At 38.2% G+C, this 26,509-nt stretch overlaps 1 protein-coding gene across 3 annotated transcripts in view; it reads right to left on the bottom strand.

Annotated features, from left to right (window-relative positions):
- Plod2 (procollagen-lysine,2-oxoglutarate 5-dioxygenase 2) overlaps positions 1-26,509 on the bottom strand; it is a 71,749-nt gene that overhangs the window by 7,109 nt on the left and 38,131 nt on the right. For 2 of the 3 annotated variants that reach the window (XM_036192752.1, XM_036192753.1), the window contains exons 4-13: positions 22,093-22,256; positions 18,227-18,339; positions 16,126-16,189; positions 14,389-14,486; positions 11,484-11,585; positions 9,100-9,225; positions 7,487-7,608; positions 5,588-5,692; positions 3,062-3,187; positions 752-893 (exon numbers count right to left, since the gene is read on the bottom strand). In XM_036192752.1, coding sequence (XP_036048645.1) covers positions 752-893; positions 3,062-3,187; positions 5,588-5,692; positions 7,487-7,608; positions 9,100-9,225; positions 11,484-11,585; positions 14,389-14,486; positions 16,126-16,189; positions 18,227-18,339; positions 22,093-22,256 — 1,162 coding nt within the window. The remainder of the gene's footprint in view (positions 1-751; positions 894-3,061; positions 3,188-5,587; positions 5,693-7,486; positions 7,609-9,099; positions 9,226-11,483; positions 11,586-14,388; positions 14,487-16,125; positions 16,190-18,226; positions 18,340-22,092; positions 22,257-26,509) is intronic. The other variant, XM_036192754.1, reaches the window with a different exon arrangement.

The raw sequence follows: 26,509 nt of genomic DNA, 5'->3' as shown, positions 1-26,509 counted from the left end.
CCAAACATGAGCGCAAAAACAACCAAAGGTACTGAGGGTGTTCAGAGAGGATGCACAGGAACACAGGCAATAACACACTGGACCAACACATGCCTTGTTAAACTAAGAAAAAATACTTGCCAACTTTTCTGATATTCCTAAGGCTATGACTGCTTTTATAAATTGAGAAATAACCTAATATCTGAAACAGAAAATCTTACAAATATGTTTTCTGAATTAAAACATATTTTGTGTATTTTTAAAAATTATTTTCTATAAGCATTATGTTTTACTATGAAAGTAAATTTCTAAAACACTAATGTATCATCAGTTTTTCATACAGATTAAATATACTATTTCTCTAGTTTAGGGAGCCTGCTTTCTAAGAGTGTGCCATCAATAATATTATAGGGTACGATTAGGAAAAACACAATCACTGATTTCACAAATTATATGCTTACTAAATGTGTAAAGAACATTTCATTCAAACTAACATTAACTAAACTCGATTTCTTAGTACAGAATTTCAGATGTGAGTAAAGATATATTCTTAAAGGAACAAAGCTTATTCTCCTGTCTTTATTAAAATCTTAGGTGGCTTATAAGTCAGGCCTATGCTACAATTGTTCACAAATTATTCTCCAAAAAATATAGAACCAAAAAAATTGGCTAGTATTTACAAATAAAGACAAAAAGGGGCATCCAAATACAGTAACACACGGACTGAAAAAGCAAGCTATTGTGTTGAATGTTCAAGCAAGCTGCAGCTTACCATTTCTCTAGCATTTCGGCAAAGAGCCATATCAGGATCCAATTTATCACGAACAAAATAGTTCCTTTCTCTCATCTCTGACCGGAGTGTCTTTCCTTGAATTAAGTACACATTAGCCATGTATGGGACATTCCAAATTCCTCTGAAAGTAAAAGATATATTCCAAAAATACCATACGTACAAACAATGTGCTTCATGCTTACATTTTAAAATAAATGCTTTGTGTATGTTTAAGATATATATATATATATATATATATATATATATATATATATATATTCACAAAACATGCGCTATTTGATGAATATGAAGTGTTTTGTTTACATACATCCTAGTGAGGGTTAGGAGAAGTGCTTATCTTCCGACACTTTCATTTAGTTTGTATCTAGCTGAGGGGCTCTCCTGCCATGGTTGTTGCAGTTAGATCATGATAGTCTACTGTACAGAGGCTTTGCTGTGTAATCACAAACCACTGGTAGCAAAAGCAATGGCACTGAGGCAGAGGTGCTCTGGCTCTCAAGGCATAGCTCCCTAGAGTAGACACTAGTGCCTAACTGCATTAGAAACTTAATCAGCCAGAGAAGTATGTATATTACAGAACTTTGTAAACACTACAAGTGAGGATATTCCTCCAACCACACAAAAAACAAACAAACAAACAAACAAAAAAGTAATAAAGAAAAGTTACATTCCCATGAAATTCATTGAACTACGTTCAATCTGTGTGGAGAAAGGGGAAGAGGTGAGGAAATACAGCTGAAGTGTTGGTGTTGACAGACAGTTCTCTCTCTTCACCTTTCCCACTCCCATTCTGAGAGGAGGGCTCCTTCTATTTGGGAGATACCAGCCTGTGTTTGTCACTTTAGAAAATAGAAGAGGGAAAATCTCAACCAAGGAAGTGTAGAAGGACATCATTTTGTCTTACTTAGATGAAAAAATATCAAAAATCAAAAGGCCTTTAGACCTATATAATTTGTCAGGTAAATTCAAACATTAATCATGATGGAATGCATGATGGTTCTTTCCAAGGGTACAAATACAGGTGTACACACACATGGCATCAGCTGTCACTCTCTCTTCTGGCTGACTAACTGACTAAGGTCCCTACCATCCCCTTTATTCTGTGGATAAGTCAGGCAGGAAATCACTGTGTACAAAACAACAATGACTCACTACAATAAATGTGAATGCACTGTTCTATATTTGAAAACCTTCATTTCCATCCAGCCCACGGAAAATATCACATATATGGCCTATGTAAGTCACATTAGAGTCTATAAAAGTAGTTGAAATAACAAAGAATTGTCTTAATACTAATTTCCTACCTACCATGCTAGCAGCTAACAACAACAAAACTTTTATAATAGCTTCATCATTCAGATGTAAAGCTACTTTGACAATCCTTATTTTCAGAAGGAAAGCATCCCCTCTCCCACTATCCACCATTTCAAGAAAAGTATAAGGTATTTAACCTAAGGGCACCTCTTTCTAGATGCCACAGTACATTCCACTTTTTAACTGAGCCAGTGAGTTGGATAATTAAGACAAAGTGTGCTAGTCTACATCTTAAAAAAAGAGCAACATTTTTGCCTAGTATTTCTTTAACAGAATTCATTTGGTATTTGACTGATTGATTTTTTTTATTTAGAATATATCAACTATCATCTAGGAAGTAAATATTATTTGTACACATGCCTTGTTGCACATGTATTTTTTTAACATCTAAAAGATGGAAATCAACTATCAGTGAAGTTTCCTATTTTTATCTGTATACAACTGGCTACTCCACACAGAGATGAGAAAACAAATTAAAAGCTACACCACCAACAAAACACCACATGCAACTGGGAATGCTGGGAAGTTCTGGTTTTCTGTATTAGTATTCCTGTATTTATAAATTTTAAAGGCAATCAAGACAACTTCATTGGAGCTATTAAATGAATTAGCTAAATTAAACTGTCTTTACCACCTTTCAGGAAAGAGCTCTACTCCTTTCTACCACTAGATGGGCACCCATGGCAACCAAGTATCACAGAGCAATGAGGTTGTCCCATTAATGATAAAGAATACTTTTTAACTTAAAAAAATAGATTTTATATATATATATATATATATATATATATATATATATATATATGTGTGTGTGTGTGTGTGTATACTGTTTTTATATAACTATTTCAGTATTTTGATCTCCAAGCTCTCAAATTCACACACTAAGTAAATGAAGAGAGAAAAATGATTACCAAGTAATATTAATAAGAGCAGATCTTTACAGTTCTGTCCATGAAAAGATTAAATTAGGTAACTCACACTCTGTTCCCCTGAACGATATCCACATAATCTTCAGAGCGAGCGTAGTACCCATCAGGGCTCAGTGCTCCCCAGAAGTTGGACCACAACTTTCCATGACGTGTCACAAGAGGAGCAATGATCTTCCTAAGAAAGGGAAACCGACATCATCACTAATCTTTAAATTATCAGAGGTGTACATTCTGTAAGACACATAACACAGTGAAGTTCATTTAATATATTATTTGTGTATATGTATATATACATGTATATATATACATATTACACAAAATTTAAAAAAAATCCCAACATCTTTCTTCAATGAATACATTGAAAATTTTCAATTAAACTAATTAAAAGGAGCAACAAAAGGGGAAAATTTATTGAAAATATTAAGATAACTTTTTAACAATACATTAGTTACATTCTATGAGAGTCAAACTAAATTATTTCATTGTATTTAAATTAAATTTAAGTAAAACTGGCAAAATGAACAGTCTCTACAGTATTAAGGTAGCCAATGAATATTTTTTGAATGGAAAACAACACATGCAGATGGGCTGAGACATTGAAGAGGCAATGTTCCTAAAACAAATCTTAATTACTTTACCATCTGTCTCCAGTACTTTTTAAACTGGGTTGTAGTTGTACATTGGCCTGCTAGCAATGGATACGTCAGCCTTTGCTTTAGAAAACAAAACAGAGCTGCTTGTCCGGAACTGAAAGTCCCCAGGAAACTAGAGTTTAAATTGACTTGCTACCTGACCCTGATGGTGCTGAGATGGCACTTTGAGAGGTCACCAATGCATCTTGGTTTTAACTTCAGAGAAGTTCAGAGACTCATTTCCTCCCTTGCTCCCCGCTCTTAGAATTTCATCTTGTCCCTCCTCTCCTCACAATGTAGCCCAGAAGGTTACAAGGCAACCAGGCAGCCCTGCAGCAGCCCTGTATGCGATGCCAAACCACCCAGTCTCCAAGTCTATGAGTCAAATGCACTTCTGTTTATACTTCGCCCAGTTGGTGGCTTTTTGTTACAGCCATAGCAAACAGAGTAAGAGACTGTGACAATAGTCTGTTTTAATAACTGCTTGGAAAGTGGTCCTGTTTATACTAACACAGTGCAAATTTGAAATATGTCAGGCGTTCCCTTGGGAAATCCTATTTATAATATCATTCTTTTCCAAACGAGTAAAAAGTCTGATGTTCCTCCATAATTACTTTTATATTGCAGTGGCACCATACAATTTAAGAAAAGCTCACAATTCTTTCAAAATGCCTATGGACTGAACATTTTCCACAAAGAATCCTGATTCAAAATGCCTAACTCTTGTGAAGATGAGCTGGCCTCCTTGTACATATAGAAAAGTAAGGTAAATATATCAAAGATTATATATCAAGGCTAGAGAGATTGCTCAGTGATTAAGAGCACTGGCTCCTTATCCAGAGGACCCAGGTTCAGTTCCCACAACCCATATGTTGGCTGATAGCCTCTTCAAGTCTCTAAGCAACACACACACACACACACACACACACACACACACACACACACACACACACACACGGTACCCAGACATGCATGCAGGACAAGTACTTATACACATAAAAAATTTAACTTAAAAAATATATGCCCACCAAGCTACTTTTTTGTAACTCTGTCATTTAGCAAACATTGGCCAGAAGCACGTGGATTTGTATTGTGGAATAACATAGCACTGGAAATAAAGGTATCAATTAGCTTTACAGGTATTCAGGGAATGATGGTTCAATGTCCATAGCTGACATAAAGTATTTTAACAATTAAGACCAAAACAAAAAACCCTTAAAATTTATAATCTCGGTGTCTCCTGAAGCAGCATTACAAACTTCCTGTATATAAGTTACTTAGCATAGTGAAGCCATGCTAACATTTTTAGCTTCTACATTTTCTCTTTACTTCAAGGAACAGTTGTGTTGATGTAGACAAACAGCACATGTGAGCTATGAGGAGCAGTGAACAGCAACAGAATCAGTAGTAACTGTAGAGTAACAAGTAGGATTATGACCCTTATAACTAGATATCCATAATGCCTTTATTCCATTCAATGTGAGTCGGTGAGAAGAGGGGCTCAGTTATAGTCAGTATAACAATAAATGCAATTACAGCTGGCTGGGAAATGATCAGTATATCTGAAATGTCTGATTCGAGAGCTAGAACTCTGAAATAACTGATGATTTATGAAGGCCTATCTATGAAAATATGAATGAAACAGCTATGAAAAATCTATGGGTGAAAAAAATGAAAATTAACTAGTATCGGAAACAATATCATAATTGAACTTAGCTTTAAGTAGAAAAATAGACCAAATACCCAGCCACAGTCTGACTGTAAGTATTACTGAATGCTCTCATTTCTAACACTGTTAATGGGATACTTAGTACTATGGGCTTACAACGTGTAGTAGATGGTTAAATATGACCTACCTCAATTTATTACACAGGCAGTGGGCCCACACAGACAGATGTGGGAAATTATCCTATTACTAATGAATTTATGTTAAATCTTAGTACCTGTTTTGTTCAATCAAAAGTTTTAAAGTTCTCGGGTTTGTCAAAACAACATCTGCATCCACACTAAAGTAGTAATCACACTTTTTATCCTGACGGCAGAAATCCCTGATGTTGAGAGGGAAAATAAAATAAGTATTAGATGAAATTTCCCGCTTGGAAATATTAGCATAAAGCAAATGTAAGTAGCAGTATTCTGATGTATTTTCCAATCAAAACCACCTTGATATTCCTCAACACATATATCCGTAGGTAAAGATCACTACAATTTTAGGCCAAATGAGATATATATTTTAAGTCACTAAATATTTTAAGGCATAAAAACATTTAAGAGCCACGGGGAGGCTCAGTATATAATAGTGGTTGCTGTGCAAGGATAAGAACTTTTGGCCCAAATCCACATAAAAAGCCAAGCATGGCCCAACACATAGGTCTGTCACCCTAGTATTGCAGGGACCCAAACAGAGGAGGTGGCTTAGACTAGCTGGCCTCCAGCCTGGCTCCAGGGAAGTGAGAGATGCTACCTCAAGAGAAAAAGTAGATATTGTAGATATTGATAGATAAGGACATCTTATGCCCTGCTCTGGCTTTTGCATGCAATGATAGGTGCACACATATACCACACACAGAGAACATCTGGTAACAATGGGAATTTGTGAAACTTAGGTTTTCTGAAAGAATAACTTACCCCAATTTATTTATATTTTATATTACATTTTCCATGCAAACAGATAGATACACAAATATCTCTATCACCAATTCAGATTTTTAGGAGGTTGGGGTTCCTTGTGTTTATTTGTATGTTGATAAAACTAATCCCAGCCTTAAACATGTTAAGACACCAACAACTTTGTTTGAAAGGAATTACAGAGATAAAATTTAAAGGCTCCTTAAGTATTAACATTTTACATTTGATTACATAGAGTGCTTTTAAAGACAGTTATGTCCTGCCTGATCACTGGAAATGCTGACTCACATGTTTTCCCAGAAGAGAGTGCAGTGTTTTCAACAGGAAACCAAGGACTGAGCCACTGAGGATACCATGATGACCTATGAAGTCCTCCATATGCTATGGCTTCTGCATTTAGGACTCTCTTGCCTGCTTCATCTTTCCAGCCTCACAGCTGGACCCCCTGGCCACTTTCTGCTCTTAAGTACATTTTTTTCACACTAGCTACCAAGCAGGACAGTTGATGGGAAAATTTACAACAGTTATTCAAACCATCAGAGAGATTAAGTCCTGAATGGGGATTCAGGGATTGCCCAATGAATTGAGTTAGGGATATGGGCATTTCTGACTATTCTAAAGCCCTTCCCAAGAAGAAACCCTAGCTGTGAGCTGGACACGCACAGTACAAGGCATGAGAATCAGCAACAGGCAAGAATCTTTCCTGATTAGAAGGCACAGCATCCTTGCCTTCTTACAAGCAGCTCTCAAAAAGTGGTCAGAGCATCAACTTGGTGTTCACTAAGATGTGAGTGTTCAGTGAGGAGAGTTTTACAAGCACTCTATTGGCAATATTAAAGGAACAAAAGGAACTCTCTGAGTATAGAATATTAGTGATGTCAAGCAGGAACACACATATTCCCCGTGGAGCTTTACTACACAGCCTTTGGATGGTGAATTTAAATGTAAGTAATTCGCTAGTAGTCATAATATTTATTTATCTGTTTTGTTTAAATCTTTATCTGAAGTTAATTCATAACCTGATTAAATATTTTGACTCAGTTTAAAGAAAAATATAAGTAACTTCCATGGCCACTCCTGTGTATACCCACACAGAACTGACTCCTGTGTCTGTATGTGTGGCCTACAGAGAAGTGCCTTGCAACTTTAAGAAAATAATTTGGGGGATATTTATCTACCAGAATAACAATTCAATATATATTATTTAGACATACATTCCCATGTTTCTGGCTTCCGCTTGACTTAGATTTTCTTCTGGTCCTACTATTTTTATGGTACTGATTTCATGCTTAGCTTTATCAAAAAATACTTTGATGTCCTTTTCATGATAAACTTCCTGTAACAAATTTTAAATATAAAAAAATTAGAGAGGAAACAGACAACCTGAATAAAAACAATGCTTCATACTCAAAGTATAAGTTATATAATTCACAGTTATTGAATCACAGAAAATGTACTTAACTATCATTTGAAAAATCAAACAAAGAATATAAAATAGGTTGATATCAATATCCAAAAGGAGAAGTTGCTTCAAAATTATTTCAGTGCCTGCTCATAGGTCAAGTCCCACAATAATTCTAAATCTTAGAATTAAAGATAATTCTAACTAAAGGGGGAAAAATCTTGCTGCCTAAGAATCTTAGATATTTGCCATAAAAATCCAGGAGAAAGGTTTATTAAATGTAATAGATATTAGTCTGTTATGTATATAAACAGCCTCATTGTGAAAAATAAAATATAACAATAATCATTGAAGCCAAAGAGTGCAATTAATGACCACATACAAAACCATCTTTAGACAAACAGAGACTACTTAACAAATTCATAATGACAGACAGACAGCAAGCAATGTAGAACCACTGATTTAGGAGGACTTGTGACTCAGCTGTATTGATGTTCAAGTGGCTTCCCTCTCCAGCAGCAGTATGTGAGCAGTTTTATATGCATCCTATCTCACTCCACCTTCTCAAAAGTGCTGTCACAGCACGGTAAGGTCAGTTATCACATAAGGCTGCATGACACAGCCTTGAACAAAATGATAAAAGCTGGCGTGAAGGAATTTAAGGCCATTTGAAAGCAAGTCAAAGGTCAAGAAAAAGCACAATAACACCAATGTAAAAACTGTCTGTGTTAAGTATCTCTGTTATGATTATTTTTGGACAGCAAATGTCTGATATAAACTCTTTGAACTTACTAAAGGTAGGTTTCTGAAATTTTAAAATAGTCTCTGGAAAAAAATGATTATAAGACACCCCCCCCAAAAAAAATAGTTAAACAAAACCCTATTACCACAAAGTAGAAAACAACATGCTTCAGGGCTGTCAACTTTTTCTATATGGAGTAAGAACCAACTTTCAACAGAAAGAAATAAGACAAATATTGACTATGTTTAAATTATATGTTCGGGAGAATCTGAATGTCTTGCAAAAATAACAATATCAAGTTTCTCTGGTGAGAGGCATGCCACTTTGAGACAGATGGAAGCAGAGTTCTGGAATCAAGTCCATTCTGAAGCTAAGGTATTATTGCCACAAAAATCATCAATGGCCAGTCTGTAAAAGAAAGCCCCAAAGTCACCCCAATGCAAAGGACCCCAGGCTCTTCTGCACATCCTCATAGATTATGCTGACAAGCTCGTGAGCATGGCTAATATGCAGCCATTCTGATCTATAGAAACTGTCAATCTCACAAGGTTCAGCATAATATTAGATTAAACTGTCAATTCTTCACACATAACAGAAGTAAAATATTCCACTTGATTTTTAGGGGCAGGAGGAGTTGCTTAAAAAAAATTCTCACATTCAACACTCAAGACTGAAATACTTACTTTATTATGAATAAAGAGTCTCAGTGCTTCTTTGGGATAATCCAGTGTTAACAGTAAGTCCAGGAATCGAGGTAGAAAAGGGGTTGGTTGTTCAATAAAAACACCTATTGTTACCTTTGGATGGACCTAGGTTTTACAGCAAACACAAAAGCAAATTATGATCAGTATGATTTTAAAATCTATTCAAATCTTAACCAGTACCACAGGGGGTGGGGGGTGGGGAGGGACAAACAACAACAAAATAAAACAAAACAAAACCAAGAAACACAAGACTTTCCCATCAGAATACTCACTAGACTTGCGCCAACCACTGACAGTCCTCAACCACAGCAAGTCAGTATCCAGGAAGCCAGTCACAGTGATTCTACTGAACTACCTCTTGTTCCTGTGTCTTGGACTTATAACTTAAAGAAAGGTATTATCCTATTCACCATAGGGGTGACATAGGACACAGCCTACAAAGTGATCCACTTCCTTCATGGCTCCTCTGAAAGAAGCTGAATGCTGTTTTGAAAAATTCTATAAAAAAACACCAGAGTTCTAGGTCGGGGATGCTGCTGACTAGTAGAGTGCCCACCTATCTCTGGGCATGGAGACAGAGGAGACAGGCAGAAAGGAAAGAGAAAAGAAGGGGTATGGAGAGGAAGAGTGAAGAGGGAGAGGAACTACCGCATCTTATGAACAGGCTTTGCTGCTTTGACTTTTTTTTTGGGGGGGGGCATGTTATTTTATATAAGAAAAACTACTTTAACTAATATACTATCTTAATGCAAATATTTTTATACATTTTCTTAAATCCACTTTAAGCATGTATTAGGTGTAGTTTCTTTCATTTATTCTTTTATATGAAAACATTTGTAATGCACATTAACTATGGCAGTCCATCATCTTCTCTCATGTGTTTAATTCAAATATTCTAATTGCTTTAGAAGTTAACCATCCCACATTTATATACAAGCAAACAAAACTCAGAGTAGGAATATAGAGTCATTGCACACTTCTGTTTTAATTTTTTAAATAGTGACAACAGGAGTTAAATATTTATTAAACTAATTTAAATATTAAATTAAAAATGTATCTAAAATATACATGGGGAGGGCCAGCAAGACGACTCAGGTAGTAAAGTGTTTGCCACAAAGCTTGTCTATCTGACCCACAGGACTCGAACAGTAAAAGAAGAAAACCAACTCTAACGAGCTGTCCTCTGGCCTCCACATGTGCAGACAGAACGTGCACACTAACACGTTCACAAACACATGCACACACATAGCATAAATAAATAAAAATTTAATTTTCCCAATAAGAAACTGCAATGGCCCACATCTAGACATATCTGTATCTGGGATCTTAACTCCTATAAATATTTATTTCTATGTCACAATTGCATGATCACTATGTTTTAAAAACTACAGACTTAGCCAGGTGGTGGTGGCACACGCCTTGAATCCCAGCACTTGGGAGGCAGAGCCAGGCGGATCTCTGTGAGTGCGAGGCCAGCCTGGGCTACCAAGTGAGTTCCAGGAAAAGGTGCAAAGCTACACAGAGAAACCCTGTCCCGAAAAACAAAAAAACAAGACAAAACAAAACAAAACTACAGACTTTTATTATATTTAGGAATAAATCATTTCCCTTTGTAGATCATTTTAATAAGTTTTAAGTCAAACACAGTTGCAAACCAAATTATTAATATGCAAAAAACATTCTTTATATGGTGAATAAAAACCTCAACACTAACATTTTATTCTTAAACCAGAAAGTTTAAATTAGAAGGGAAAATCCAAACAGAAGGAATTGATTATCCTTCCAGAGGACAACACCATTTTCTGCAAAAAACATCAAGACAAGCGTTTAAACATCTCCATGGTGCAGATTCATTCAGAACTGCTCTGGCCCTCTTTCCAGATAGGAAACATTTAGTTTGTTGCTTCAAAGTCTGGCCCAAACTCCTTACTTTCAAGTGACAGAGAGCTCTATTCAGAAGGTAGCAAGCGTAGACAATTTTCTTTTGATCCTCCCTTCAGGCAGTGAGGAGAAATCAAGCGTTCGTTTCAAGGGTTCCAGGGCTCTGTGCCGTGGGGCCCTGCCACTCCACGGGGGCTACAGTCACATGTCTGGGGACTTGCTTTTGACCCGTGCTGCTCTGACACCCCTGACATGCTGGAGACACTCAGTACCCTTACAGCAAATGAGGTCAACTGTCAGCTGTTAGTGCTTTCAAAACAATTCAAAAGACAGGCTTCTAGATTCTAAGTCACTTTTACATTATAAAGCCATTATCAAATATACAATGGGAACTATAAAACAATCTGCCTTTTTCCCGCCGAGTCAAATTTCATGACAATGTACATTTTTGATACAAGTTCATACAAATGAATTCCACTTACATCTACTGCAGACAAGTCAATTGTGTCAAAGTCACAAAGAGTACAGCCTTTTTCCTGTGTCCATGAATTGGGAACATAGTTTCCAAAGTAATTCAGGAGAATCTAATAAGTGCAGAAAAAACAGATGAACAGAAGCAGTCTGACCCACCAAGTTTTCACTATATAATCACATAGCTGCACAGAATTCTGTCTGTACCTGGTACAATCCCCTAATCACACTAACATTGATCACCAACATATACACATTAAATGAATCATTAAGTGCTACAAACTATGCCTAGAAATGTCCAAGTTGTTATAAAAGATGCAGCAGGTCATAGTATTTGATATAATTTGATGTAAGGAATAATACCAGAAGTTACCATTGTATTTAAAAAAAAAAAAAAAAAGGCCAAACAAACAAACTTTTGAAGGAGCAAACAAGACATTTAGACAAACCACCATGAGTTCTGTGTGCAGTGATGAGATAAATGTGTTTAAATGTCCAGCACAGACATGTGCAGTAAATGGGGAAGGGGTAATGGGGTCTCTTACCAACAGATCACACAAAACAGAGTGAGGACGCTTCATCACCAAAGAACATTAAGATATTTCTGGAGACACCTGTCAGTCGGACTTTGGGGTGCTGCTCAGAGGACAGACGCAGCAAAGGATTAATACAGTCACTCCACAAACTAAGGGGAAGCTAACGTGTAGGCTGCTTAGCCACCTGACAAGGTACCTCCTCTCTGACCGGCCCCTCTCCTCTAAGCATCTACTGGGATTCATTTCATTTTGTAAAAACTGATTTTATGTTCTGAAAGGGAGCCAGTAACATCAAGATGAAGGCACAAGAAACAAGCACACCATGATTCCCTTTGCACCCTCAAAACACCTCAAAACTCTCTGAAATCGGGACACTGCAGAAGATACTCATTCTCCAGATGTATGTATGTATATATATATATATATGGAAGTTACTACATGCTTTGCGATTTTGATACCACACAGGGTCCACTGTAAATTAACATTAGCACTGTAGGAACACACCTCAAATCCTCATCATGCTCATATGATTATGATATTTGCTTGTCTGTTTCCGTTTTTGTGTTGAGACCGGGTTTCTCTGTCTAGTCTTGGATGTCCTGGCACTCGCTTGTGTAGACCAGGCTGCCCTGGAACCTGGAGAGATCTACCTGCCCCGCCTCCTCGAGTGCTGGGTTTAAAGGCTGTGTCACCATTACTAGCTAATCATGTTTTGTTTGTTTGTTTTAGCATGGCAAAAGTAAGACAGTCAAAAGAAAAAGTCAAACATATTAAAGACAGAAGCGGGCGCACATAAAGAAGTGCTCCCAAGATATTTCCAGCTGTTAAGACCCTACAGTACACCACAGGTGAGGCTTCTCATCCAGCCATTTAGCAGAGTCCTTCCGCAGGTCTATCCGAGTATTTCACTGAAGGTGCTGAAACCAGTACGCTCTGCATGAGGACAGGAAAGCCCTCGTGCTGCCTAGATGCTATAGATGTGGATACACTGAACCTCTGCGACCCTGAGATGTGGTAACTCAGAAGTCAGAAACCATATGACCGTGACAGTCATTATGACATTTCAAGAGTCAGTACGGCTGCCATGGTCAGGGATGCCTTTATCCCTGAACTCCAGAAAGAGAAGCAGACGGATCTCTTTGAATTCCAAGTCAGCCTGGTCTACAAGGTGAGTGCCATGCTAACCAGGACTACACAGCGGCACCTTCTCAAAGTGGGTAGGGAGCAATGGTAGCATTTGAAATGCGTAATAAAAACAGACACAGACAGGACTTCTGACTGTCAAATAAAAGTGAGCATTAAAATAAAACATGGTTATATAAAAATGTGCCCCTTAATACATATTACTTTGAAAGGACATGAAAAATGCAAAGTACAAAACACATAATCTTCATTAGAATATCCTTGAAAATAATTTTTAAAAGGACGTATAAGTCCCTGAAATTAAAAATCTTCACAGCATATCAGAACTGACACCTTTCCCACTTAGAAAAAACATAAAAATTTAATATTTATGTCATGGGTTAGTCTCCTAGATTCCCTGTATGAATATGGAAGTAGTCAATAGTCCTAAGGGGTAAAGCACCAAGGGGCAATGCTTTCAGTTTTCAAAACTAAAATTTGTTTTTGTAACTTTCCACCTTGTGCCCTTTATATCAGGGGTAATTAAGATATTGGGAAACAGTTCTTTGGATGGGAAATGTCCTTGTATTTGTCATCCCATGGCAGAGATGACTCATCCCCTCCCAATTCCCATACACCAGGGCATCTGTTTTCCTCATAACAACTGTAGATGTTTCTGCTGGCCGCCATGGAAGGTGTGGAAAGCGGCTTATGGGGCGAGGCTGCCTTCAGCTTCTGGGCACAGGGTGCTAGTACTTTCCTGAGTCCTCTTCAAAGCACTTCCAAATATGACGTCACCTACCCTCACAGAGAGCCTACCTCCACCCCTGTCTAGCCACTAGTCAAGGTCACAGCAGCTAAGCACTATCATTTTGGGGCATGGATTAAGGTCATTATTATTATTATAAATCAAATTAGTTGAAGAAATGACTTCTTTTCACGTGTAACACAGATGGTTATTATTCTAGGCTCTCTGAGCAACTGGAGGAATAAGGCTTGCCCTCCAGCCCTCTGGCCTTTACTGTTCCTAGAACAGTAGACACTAAAGTGAAGTATCTACCTATAGAATAAAAGGTCATACTCTTGCTAAGAGAAAATCCTGTTTATTTTAATCAGATGCTACACTGCAGAAAAGACATGTAAATAATCTGTTCACATTCAAGTTTTCCAGTTGTTTTAAAGAGATGATGACCCTCCCATGTTGCTCCACAGTCCGACCCTGAGACACCGATAACGAACTAAGGGCACAGGTACTCACTTTGGTGGGTCCATTTCCATTAATTACCACTGGCAGCGTTTCATAAAACGTATTCTTCACTCTGCTTTTAGCATTTTCAAATTTTAAAACCACTTCATCTGGGTTCAAAGGAGAAAAGTTTGTATTAGCTTCAAACATTTGTGGGTCTATGGATTTCCAAGACACACAATCAGATTTTTCAGTGCATAGAAACTATCTTCCCCAAGTCAGTAGTTTTCAAAACTGAAGGACAGTGCTGACAGACACAGGTTGACTTCTAACCAAATGCCTGAGCACTAAGCCAGGTTGTCGAGTGCTTTGCTGGTCCCTGACATGCTTCTCAGCAGTGTGACACCAGCTGGATGTACTATCACAACGTATCCACCTGTAGCAGACCCAGACTGGCCTTGAAGGGTTATTCTAGACACAGCAAGCAATGTGTATGGTGAAGGAGCATTCCCTGGCATAAGCAAGACTTTCACAGTTGACTGACAACTGATAGATGTACAGCTCTCAACTGGCCCTCTGTGACAGTCCAGAAAGACAGAGAGGACCACGAGAGGTGTTGTGTTTGCATATCTCGTTCCTTTCCTAACAGTTTTAAACACTACATGCCTTCTATCCCAAGAATCTAGTCACTCTATGGACAGCACCATGAACTGTATAGAACTATAATGTATTTTTAATTTTTAAAATAATATGCATTGATATATAAAAATATTTTGACTTTTAGTATGTAGGTTAATGCATTGATATGTCAAATTAAGGTATATGTACCTCTAAATAATTAATAACATCAAGGATATTCACAAGTATGTAAGTGTGTGAACAAGTTCTGTTTGAGTAATCAAAAGGGTGCAGTTATGTGCATACACTGTATATTTACTCATAAGTATGCAGGTATATTCACATGTTTTTTTGAGCTAGTACTTAAAAATGTGCAAGGATACATACGTGCTATGTGTGTACTTTTGTGCAAGTGTGTACTCATGTACACACTCTGCACGTGCACTCAAACATGCTTGTTTGTGTATTCCCAAGTGTACATATGTGCCCATATGCTCAGTGAGAGCATACTCACATATGTACTGGTATGTACACATGCTTTGTGAGTGTAATCACATATGTGGGTGTGTGTACGTACACTTTGTGCATATACTCATAAGTGTGAAGGTGTTATGTACACATACTATGGGAGTGTATTAACCCATGCGTAAGTGTGTGTGCATACTGTTAGAGTGTACTCACTTATGTGTCAATGTGGACACATGCTCCAAGTATATGCACACAAGTCCATATGTGTACACATGCTATGCATATGTACTTGCAAGTGTGTCAGTGTATACATGCTCTTTGTATGTACTCATAGGTGCACAGGGCATGGGTGAGTGAGCATGCTCTGTAGGAGTACACATGTGCTCTGTAGGAGTGTATTCATAAGTGTGCAGGATGAGCACACAGTATACTCTTAAGTGTGCAGGTATATACACACACTATGAGTGTACTCAAAAGAGTGCACAGACTGTGCAGATAGTCTTAAGTGTGTGGGTGCATACACACACTCTGCAGGAGTGTGCTGACATTAGGAAAGGATTTTTTCTGAACTATATGGAAACATCAAATTAAATTCTGTATTTGATTTTTTTTTTAACATTTTAAGGGTTGCCACCTTGGTCATAGCCCCAAATGTTCTAACACAGCAGAGAATGCTAAAAATAGGCATTCACATCCATGAGAAGACAGTGTGGGCATCTGTACCTGTAGCTCCATTCAAGGCCTGGAAAATTTTGCATTTGTGATCCAATGTGATGTTAAAAGCTTCCTAAAATGAAAAAAAAAAAAAGGAAAATAGGTAACATTGAAAGTTACAACAGAAATAGTCATACAACGATACAGTCATTTTGACATATAGTGTATTAATGAAAATATTCAGGTGTCTAAGACAGATTGTACTGAAGGTACAAGCACTGTGGAACACACACATAGGCCTTGCTGCCCTGGTGATAGTGTATAGAACTCCCAATTCAAGAAACATTACAATTCCATCAGCAGTGCACAGAAAATGCACAAAACATTACTTTATATTATTTAAATACAATTTGTTTCAAGTTGCAGTTTGCTTTATTTTCTCTGAATTAAAGATTGAATCAATTTTACTAACGTTCTCTATAAAGTCTGTGGCAGACTTGGTTCTAACAGTCCCCAGATTTTCAGTATGGCCTATGATTTTGTACAAGCACAAAATTTCATTTATGTGTTATGTGCAGTTACATGATAAGTTGTCCAGAAAAGTAAATGCACTTCCTGACCCTTCTTGAAGTGCTAGCTAAGGAGAGCTCACGAATTTCAATGGCACTTTTTTTTTTAAAAAAAACTATCCTGCATTTTATCTGCCCAGAACGTGATTGTGATGACTGGAACTTCAGTAGCCATTCCGGCTACCGAGGACACACTGAAACATGCACTCCAGACTGTCTCTGGAGCAGTGAAGAGCTACCTTGCTTGATAGCACAACCCCACTGTTAAAGCCAATGCTGCTCTTATTTTCAGTATGTCAGAAGGAAAAAATTAACACATGGACAAACGCTACCTTATTTAGCCCGCTACTATTTTTAGTTATTTTATTTGTGATAATTATAGTATTTTTATTAGGAAATAAGGCTCTGACTCTGGACCTTAGAATCTCAGACCACAATCTCTGAAATTTCATGATCTATTCATTCCATAATCTACACTCTAAAGGACTCTGTTTTTCTGCTCCCCCTTTTTTGGCCAGTACGTATATGGGGGGGGGGGGGCAGTGCATGCACGCTTGTGTGTATGCTTGCCTAAGTGTGAGTACAAATGCATGTAGAAGCCAGAAGTAGACACTGAGCATCTTTCTCAATTGCTCTTCACCTTGTATGAAGGCAAAGTCTCTCACTTCAATCTGGAGCTCACCAACTCAGCTAATCTCGGTTCTCCAGGGACCTCTAGACTCTGTTTCTCAGAACTAAGACTACAGGTGAGCCTGCTTCGCATTTATGTGGTACTGAGGATCCCAACTTGGTCTTCAAGCTGACAAGGCAAATGTGTTATCCACAGAGCCATCTGCTCAGCCCCTTTGCAAACATTCTTAGTCCTCCACTGGGTTATAAAACAAAATGAGATCTATCTTCCTAGGACCGTGTCCAAAGCTATATCTACAATTCTAGCAACCTGGACAACGGTGAGGCACCTCAAACTCCAAGGGACAAGTCTTACAGAGACGTCCATTCCAGTGTAACAAACTTTTTGAGTGGGCATATCCATATGCCATTTCAAAGTACCAATCAAAGTATTGCCAAGCACAGCGGTAGGCTTTTTAAACTGTTACTGCTAGAACATCGTGTCTTAATGACAGATGTCTGCTCCAAATATGACATCATCGTCTGGTACTGTTTCTGGTCTCCAGGCTCAGAAACCTTACTGGCTTTACTCCTTCTGATATTGAGAGACCTGGCAGTGAGTATGCAGCAGGTGAGGCTATACTCTGGTAGAGGCTGGCCCTGAACTTTCTAGTCATTCGATGTGTCTCCACATAATATGGCAAATAACAGGGTCTTAAACTTACTTTTTCCTCTCTAATGAACCTAAGTTGGGCAATCTCAGTCACTGAGAGATAGAGAGATAATCAGAGAGTTCATATACCCAAAGAAGGGAGGGAGACCAAGGTCACCTTCTCACTGCTTGTTCCAGCGACCTGTAGTGTTTCAATATTAACGAAAATAATTTGCAATTCAACTTCCCCAAATCCTTTTGTTTCTGATCACTTTGTTGAGGAAAATATAAAAGTCAAAGCAGCCAAAACAGCAATGAGAACTTGCAAGCTATTCCTTACCCTCTTCACTGGATCAATGTAAATTTTAGTGTAAAAGAGCTGATCATCATCATTATCCTGCAGATTCCACTGCTGGACCAGATGGTTGATGTATGGAGCATAGCCTATGAAGCCTGCAATACACAACACAGCAGAGAGCACAGAATTCAAAGACCAAAATGCATGTCAACTTAGTTCCACTGAACAGCTGACAACGTTGTAAAGTCATGAGGCCCAACACATATGTATGTGTGCTATAATGGAGAAACAACACTAATTATAATACAAGGAAGTTAATCAAAGATGCTTTTAAATATATGCATTCCTGAAGTTAACTCACAAATAAGAACTTACTTTGCATGATTACTAAAGGAAGGCTAACTAGGGACAGAGCAGAGAAAGATGGAATTCCTCTAGACCTTGTAAATTGCTCTTGAACCCACTGAAAAGGAACCACTGCTTCCGAATGAAGGGAATGTCTCCTGCTGTGCCAAGATTCCAATGTAGGCAAAGAATGTGGGTTGTCACCAACTACAAAAATCCTGAAGAAATTTTCTATCTAGGGAATTTGGGGAATGTTTTCCATCACTTGAAACCAGTCTTACTGTGCCTGGTAGACCGTTTTTCTGGCTAGATTTTACATATCATTGTCTGGGAAAAGGAAGTCTAAAATTGGAGTGTTCCCCTTGGCCTTCGAGCCCATGTGATGAATCTGCCAATGGCACATATCTATAAAGACAGAGACAACAGGATCAATTTCTAAGTCTTGCCTGAGCTTCAGACATGCAGCCAGCTGCTCTGCTTCATTGACAGACAACACTCACCACACACAAGCTGAACTTTTAAAGAAAGATTTATTTTTGCCTGCTTGTTTTTATGTGAGCCACAGGTACAGGTGCTCACAGAGGTCAAAAGACAATGTCAGATCCCCTTGAATAGGAGCTACAATACTTGTGAGCTGGTGATGTGGGTGCCAGGAACTGGACAAGCAGTGAGCACTGAACCACAGAGCATCTCTACAGCCTGACAATGTATTTTTAATAACTATTAATGATCTTGAATAATAAAAATTACTGGTATAACATTTTCCAATGGCTTATATTATTGTCTTATAAAAAATTGTTTCCTTACCCTTCTCCTAAGACCAAATATCTCAAAAGAAGTGAATAAAATTACAGTCAGATGCATTCATAATTCTTCTATTAACATGTTTTAAAGTAACTGGTACATTTTTACCAAGTCATAACTCATGTCCTTTGAATGTCTCTCACAAACTGTGTCTGAAACCACACACTCTGACTGCATGTACTCATGCTCCCTGCCTTCTCTCTAATAATTCTGACTGTAGGTAGAAATTCAGTGCTTTATCTCCAAGGACTTGCCCTGTATTAGGTCACTGGCAAACAGCAGCACTTACTTGCTAATGTCTGTTGATTCCACAGCACTGAGAGTCCCTCTGAAATTTCCCCCAGTGACTGTATTACTGTCCAGATGAATGTCTACCACAGATTCTCATGTGCATGCCACTTCCAGAAAAAAATTAACTGAATACAAAATAGAACCTAATCCAAAGCTATGCTTCTCCTTTAAAATTTATGTTTTAAAAACCTCTAATGTGGGTCAAATTGTAAAATGAACTATGTACTGTGACGGAGAGCTCCACAGTCCAGTGGCCTGGGCAGAGGAGCAGTACCATACCCAGGGCAATGGCTCCAAAGGAGAAAGAAGAGTGGGCAGCCAGCTCAGTAGCAGGGCAGTGAAGTCAGCAGACTAACATGGCAATCCTAGACACTGAGTTGAATACAACAACAAAGTTGATTGCCAACAGTTTGGTAAGATATACAGGGGTCAAGAGGACCCAAAGGCATAGACAATATGTGTGGTGGGTATTGTGTTCCCTGAAATATTGTGTGTTTCCTGAAATATTGTGTGTTCCCCGAAATAAACATATCTGGGGTCAGAGAACAGATAGCCACTAGATACAGAGCCACAAATGGTGGCTAGAAAATGGGAAGAGTAAGCCATAGCAGAAGTTGGGCGGTAGTGGTGCACGCCTTTAATCCCAGCACTTGGGAGGCAGAGCTAGCCGGATCTCTGAGTTCAAGGCCACTTTAGAAACAGCTAGGCATGGTGACCCATGCCTTTAATCCCAGAAACCCAACCTTTAATCCCAGGGAGTGGGGGCAGAAAGAGAAAGATATATAAGGCGTGAGGACCAGGAATTAAAGGAGAAAAAGCATGCAGTTAGTTAAGCATTTGGTTGGTTAAGCGTTCAGGCTTTGGAGCAACACAGTTCAGCTGAGAACCATTGGGATGAGGACTCAGAAGCTTCCAGCCTGAGGAAACAGGATCACCTGAAGAACTAGCAAGGTGAGGAAGCTGTGGCTTGTTCTGCTTCTCTGATCTTCCAGCATTCACCCCAATAACTGGCCTCAGGTTTGATTTTATTAATAAGAACTTTTAAGATTCCAACTATAAATATGTGTTAGAATGGAGGAAAGGGGCTCTAAAAAGCACAGGCTGAAATATGAGGTCTCAGAGATCCATACAGACCAAAAAGTTCTAAATTATGACTGTGGGGAGAATTGCTAAAATGAAATACAGATGTAAATGCTGAGCTTGAGTCACTACAGAGAAATGACTAGCTTGCTAACAGCTACATCACCATAGATGACTAAACAATGTCTGCAACCTACACATGCTTACCTCAAACAGCATTTACGGAGCTGTCTGAACAGGATCCACTATCGATTCAAAGACCACTCCAAACACCCATTTCCTAGCATGGCTTGCAACTAGACCTAACTTATCTGTCTGCCACGCTATAATATACACTATATTGGTAAACTGCCATATTCTATTTAAGCTTGTTGAACAGCTAAGAGCCCTCTCTTGTGTCAGATTCAAGCATGTTTATGTCAAGTGTATCCAAAACCATGTCCTGGGCCAGGCTCTGAAATGGGAAAACCAGTTAACAGCTAATGTAGTAAACACACTGTTTAATTGAACAGCTTGAAGGTGAAGTATTTCCAGCATTGGTTACTACTGTTTATCCCATAACACAAAACTCAGGACAGTGGAAACAGGAAGCCAGCTCACTGATGGAGGGATTCTCAGGAACTCTACGCTGCTGCTTCTCCCTGCTGACTTCTGCTGGATGCCCTAAGCTTTGATTTGACCGTGTTGCACTCTTCAGCCAGGCTACCGCTGCATAGTATAAATGGCTAATTTGATGTTTGATGTTTCTATCCGCAACTTTCTCTTTTATTTTTGTTTTTACATACTATATCAACTCACTCATTTGAAACCAAAAGTATGGTTTTCTCACGTTATTCTTACACAGAACACATGTCCTCCATCCTACACGGTCATTCCTTCTGTCTGTGTGTTTACAGTTTAAGGGAAACACAGTGCAGTCACAATATGCCCAAGGTCAAAATTTCATTTATCATTAGAGGAGTGTGTATGATCATAGTTATTTATTCTATATTGACTCACACAGAGAATGTAATACCTCTATACACTCAGACACTATGTAAAATTTTGGCTACAAAAGTCAAAACAAGTAATTCAACACAATACATTTTAAAACAGATCACATTAACAAGTGGCTGTTTTTAATCATGTGATTACAGATTAAACATGAACTTTTTCAAAATAAGATTATTAAACTTAATATCCTGGACCCAAAACCTCTCAATAAATGGTAATCAAAAGATGTGACGTATCACTTGCAACATGGAAGCTCAGACATCCGCATGGCTATGACACAGGAATGGTTTTTCAGCTCTAAACTGTACATGACCTCTCAGAATACTTCACAGCAAGATCATGGTTGTGAGGCTGGCACAGCCTCATTCATTCCTCATTCACAGCATCGTTCATACCTCCTGAATTCAGGTAGCGTTTCCCAATGTGCACTACAGGGTACTTGTCTGCCAGCCGCTTATCTGGCCACAGAATTCCGTCGGCTGCGAAGACAACTTTGTGATTTGTCTTTTGGAACTTTCTTAGGAGTTCTTCAGGCCCACCAGCAAATACAACATCAAAACTGTTTTAAAAAGAAACAAACATGCTTTAAAATGCATGGTTTAGAATTCAAGCACACCACCAAAAAAAAAAAAAAAAAAAAAAAAAAAAAATCCTTAAAAAACAATGGATAACTTATCTCCAAAATAAAAATTGTAAAGTCAGTGTGCAACTGTTACAATTCATATAAATTAATGACACAGGCATAAACATAAAAGTTTCCATCTTAACAGTCAAATATTTCAATGATATGTGTACCAATCTATTACTGTCTCTGAAAAACTGGATTTGACAAATGTCTCACATAGTCATCAGTGCACATTTAATAACTGATATACTATGTATTATGGAATCTTATTCAGGCATATTCATCTTTTTAAAGCTCTATAAATTTGAATCAAGGTAAAAGTTAATAACATAGTTTGAGGTCTAATGTTTGACCACATTTTTTCCCTGGACTTTATTTTTTCAGAGCTAACTCACCAAATCACAATGTAACAGAAAATTAACTGTAAAAACCTCTATGAGGAACGTAAACTCTCTGCAGAAAGTCCCAGCTTATTACAACCTCAAATTTACCTGTATGTGTTTGTACATCAGTGTACCTGAAAGCCAAATGCCTGAAGGACACTAAGAGAATGGTTGTCTTTGGCAACAAACTTGAAGGGCAAGCTCGAGATCTTGACTCCTGCAAAGGGCTCCTTAGCTAACACTCAGATGCACTGTGAGGACCTGTCAGGAAGTACACAGCTGCTCAATCTATGCTCTCCATCTGTATTTACTGGAGATGCACATGTAAGATTTAGGAATGTATAGTTTAATGTATTTATGTTTTTTTAAAAATATAACACATTATGACTTATCTCTACAACATATTTTTTAAAAGCCAAAAAAACATTTGAAGTAACTTTTAGCAAAACTACTGTAAGTTTACATTCTCCATTAGGCTCTTGGCAGAGACAATAGCTGTCCCTTTAATAGTGACAAGGCTCACGTGTAAGTTGAGCACATGGCCATCCTGCTTAGAAAGTACTGAGAAGGAGGATGTGCCACATGACTCACTCTATCCAGCACAGTGTAGAGGAAGTAGATTGTATGACCACCAGGTCCTGTCCTTTAAAAAGGACACTGCCCACACCACTCTGCTCTGTCCTCTGCCCGGGGAGCCAGGGCTGACTGGCGCAAACACATGCTATAGCTTTACAATATAGACCAACTGACTCACAAATGAATTCAAATCGCACAACTAAATTCTGCAATTCTGCTAAACAAAACTGGTATTTACTAATTCATTTTGAGACAAGAGTCTCATTTTATAGCCCAGACTGTTCCTGAATTTGAAATCCTCCTAGCTCAACTCCCAAGGGCTGAAATTTCTCGTACAATCCACCATTCCTGATAACTCCTCATTCTTTAATAATAATAGCTGAAAGCAATGCTGAAATAAGTTCATTTCTTTTCGCTTGAAATCTAGAAAATTTAAATGTTATCAGTTACTTTTATTTCTACTATGAAATATTATACTTCATAATTAAATTTGTTCATGAATCTCCAGATAAGCAGACTAACACAGAGATTGCAGACACATAGGTACATAGTGGAATGCTTTTTTTTTTTTCATTTCAGAGTCAATAGGCGAGATGCTGTTAGCACTACTAAGAGCACAGTCAGAAAGTCTAGGACAGCATGTATCAAAGGCCACCTGCCTGCTAGGTGCAGGCTGAGCCTGCTTTGCTGCCGGCCGTCGGAGTACCAAACCAGTTACTTAAGCTGGTCGAATTTCTCAGTTATAAAGCAGAGGGGAAGTGTCTATAAATGCTGTTAATTAACATTTGCTTGCACACTGTAAGTACTTCATAAATAAGCAAACACGGTAGCCTCTGGTTATTAACTGGAAGAGGGACTGCTTAGGAAGTGGACCTAGGAAAAGTCAGTGTAAGCATGAGTGTTTAAAATAAGCTCTAACTCGGGCGGTGGTGGCGCACACCTGTAATCCCAGCACTCGGGAGGCAGAGGCAGGCAGATCTCTGTGAGGTCGAGGCCAACTTGGTCTACAGAGTGAGATCTAGGACAGCCTCCCAAGCTACACAGAGAAGCTACATCTCAAAAAACCCAAAAACATAAATAAATAAATAAATAAATAAATAAATAAATAAAATAAGCTCTAAAGATATGTTTATTTTTAAACAATAAGCTTCAAATCTCAATAAAATTATTCTGACTAACATCTCAAAATTAACTTTTTGATGTGTTTATTTAAAATTAAACAAACTAACCTGATTTACAAAACAAAACAAATACACTTTTCAGTATAATTGACTTCATCAATCTTACCTTTAACATACTTGTTTTATTCCAAAGTACTTGTAAAGTGTGTGTGTGGGGAGGGGGGGTACGGGAAGGGGCGGGAGACATGGAGAGAGAAAATAAGACCGAAGATGAGGCCAGAAACTCAAACTCTGAGTGAGGTATACAGTGAGCCTCAGAGGAGGCCAAGATAGTTTCTGAAAACAGTAAAAAATATAGCTTGGTAGGTCAAAGAACCATGGTTTATAATGTAACCTTAGAAAATTTGTAAGTAGCACTATATACTCAAAGGTTATGAAAGAGGTTGGGAGTGTAACTCCAGGTATAGCACTGGCCTAAGGAGAAGGAAGGCTGGGAGGTTTGATCCCCAGCACAGCCCAATAAAAGTCACAGATGCCATTGGAAAGTGAATGTTTTCATCTTTGAAACTCTAGTGAAGGACAAAGACATAACTGTATCTCAGACTATTAATGAAGCCAATAGCTTATAAAAGGAGAAAGTATGACATTTAATTTGATAACTTAGCACTTTATAAACATTACTTTTAAAATGCAATTCTTTTAAAGCACAAGAAAAGGAAATCATTTTCATACAATTCAAGTGAGAATATTACATTGGCTAAAAATATAAAATATTTCCTTTTTGGAGAAAGGGTCTTATGTAGCCCAGGCAAGTGAAGAATACACTATGAAGTCCAGACTGGCCCTGAACTCATGATCCCTCTGCCTTCACCTCTCAAGTGTTGGCATTTCCAGCAGGTGCCACCACACACAGCTAAAATGGTAAGGATGGTGACATTTTTCCCATTTATTCTAGCAGGTGTCATTTCTGTTTAAATTCCTCAGAAAATGTCTTTGAGCCTATTTAAAACTACTCAAAAAAGAAAGTTTTTCTACTTAAAATTATTTGAACCACAAAAATGTAAAAAAAAATATTTTCTTTAAAAAATGAATGCACAGAGGTCATAAAAATAATTCTCACAGGAACTCAGTCCCTTTAAACATGAAGAATAAAATAAAACTTTCCACATTTAAGCCTGGTAAATAGCCCCAAGTCCTGCAAAACCCATAATACTGAACCCAGACCTGTCACAGTTCTATCTCCAACAGGTCATTGGGATTTTATGAGTGTTTGTCCTTCTGTGTTATTTCTCTGGTGCTTTCAATCATACAGTTACCCAGACTGGAAGAAATTCCGTCCTTCATCCTGGATGGCCCTCTTCATGATAGCTTCCATCAAAATCAATGCGCCTTGTCTTACTGATTCCACCTTACATATACTATTCAACTCCTCTCCCAGAAAACAATTGGCTTACAGACCCCACAGGTTACACAGGCACCCTCCCAGGGATCTACTACCCTCTGCCATACACATTCCTGGCTCAAATAGTCTCTTGAGGTACCACACCCCTGAGTCAATCAGTAGTTTCTAGCTGTGGCCTAAAATAAGAGTCACTGAATATTTACACTGGCCTACAGAAGACAGTTTGGACTCTGAAGGACACACAGACTTGGTCAAAATATTTAATTCTGCCAGGTTAGTACAAAAGTAGTCACAAGACCTAAGCAAATGCAGATCCCGAGTTACAGAACAATGTTTGGCCACACAAGACTAATTTATGGATACCTGTCCTATGGAATAAAATGTAATTCAGGCTCACACAAATAATCTCCATGTACTACTACCCTATTCAGAAGCTAATCTCAGTTCTTTCATGTGGGATCATGTATGTCATCATAACGAGCATCTACTCAACATGTGTTTTCTAACTGGGTCCAAACCATTTGCCTTCAAGGCCCATTTCCAGTGTCAGCTCCTCCAGACACCAACATGGCAGGAAAATATCATTTCTTTCCAGCTACCTTTCATTAGCTTTTCCTTCTCCTTACTCGCCCAATATTCCTTCTATTTTATGCACCTAGTCAAAAAAAGCCTCTCTTAAACCAGGTGACATCTTTTTCCTTTATA

The sequence above is a fragment of the Onychomys torridus genome, chromosome 7 (genome assembly GCF_903995425.1).
Source record: "Onychomys torridus chromosome 7, mOncTor1.1, whole genome shotgun sequence".
NCBI lineage: Eukaryota > Metazoa > Chordata > Mammalia > Rodentia > Cricetidae > Onychomys > Onychomys torridus.
This window is presented reverse-complemented; position numbering and strand designations above follow the sequence as displayed.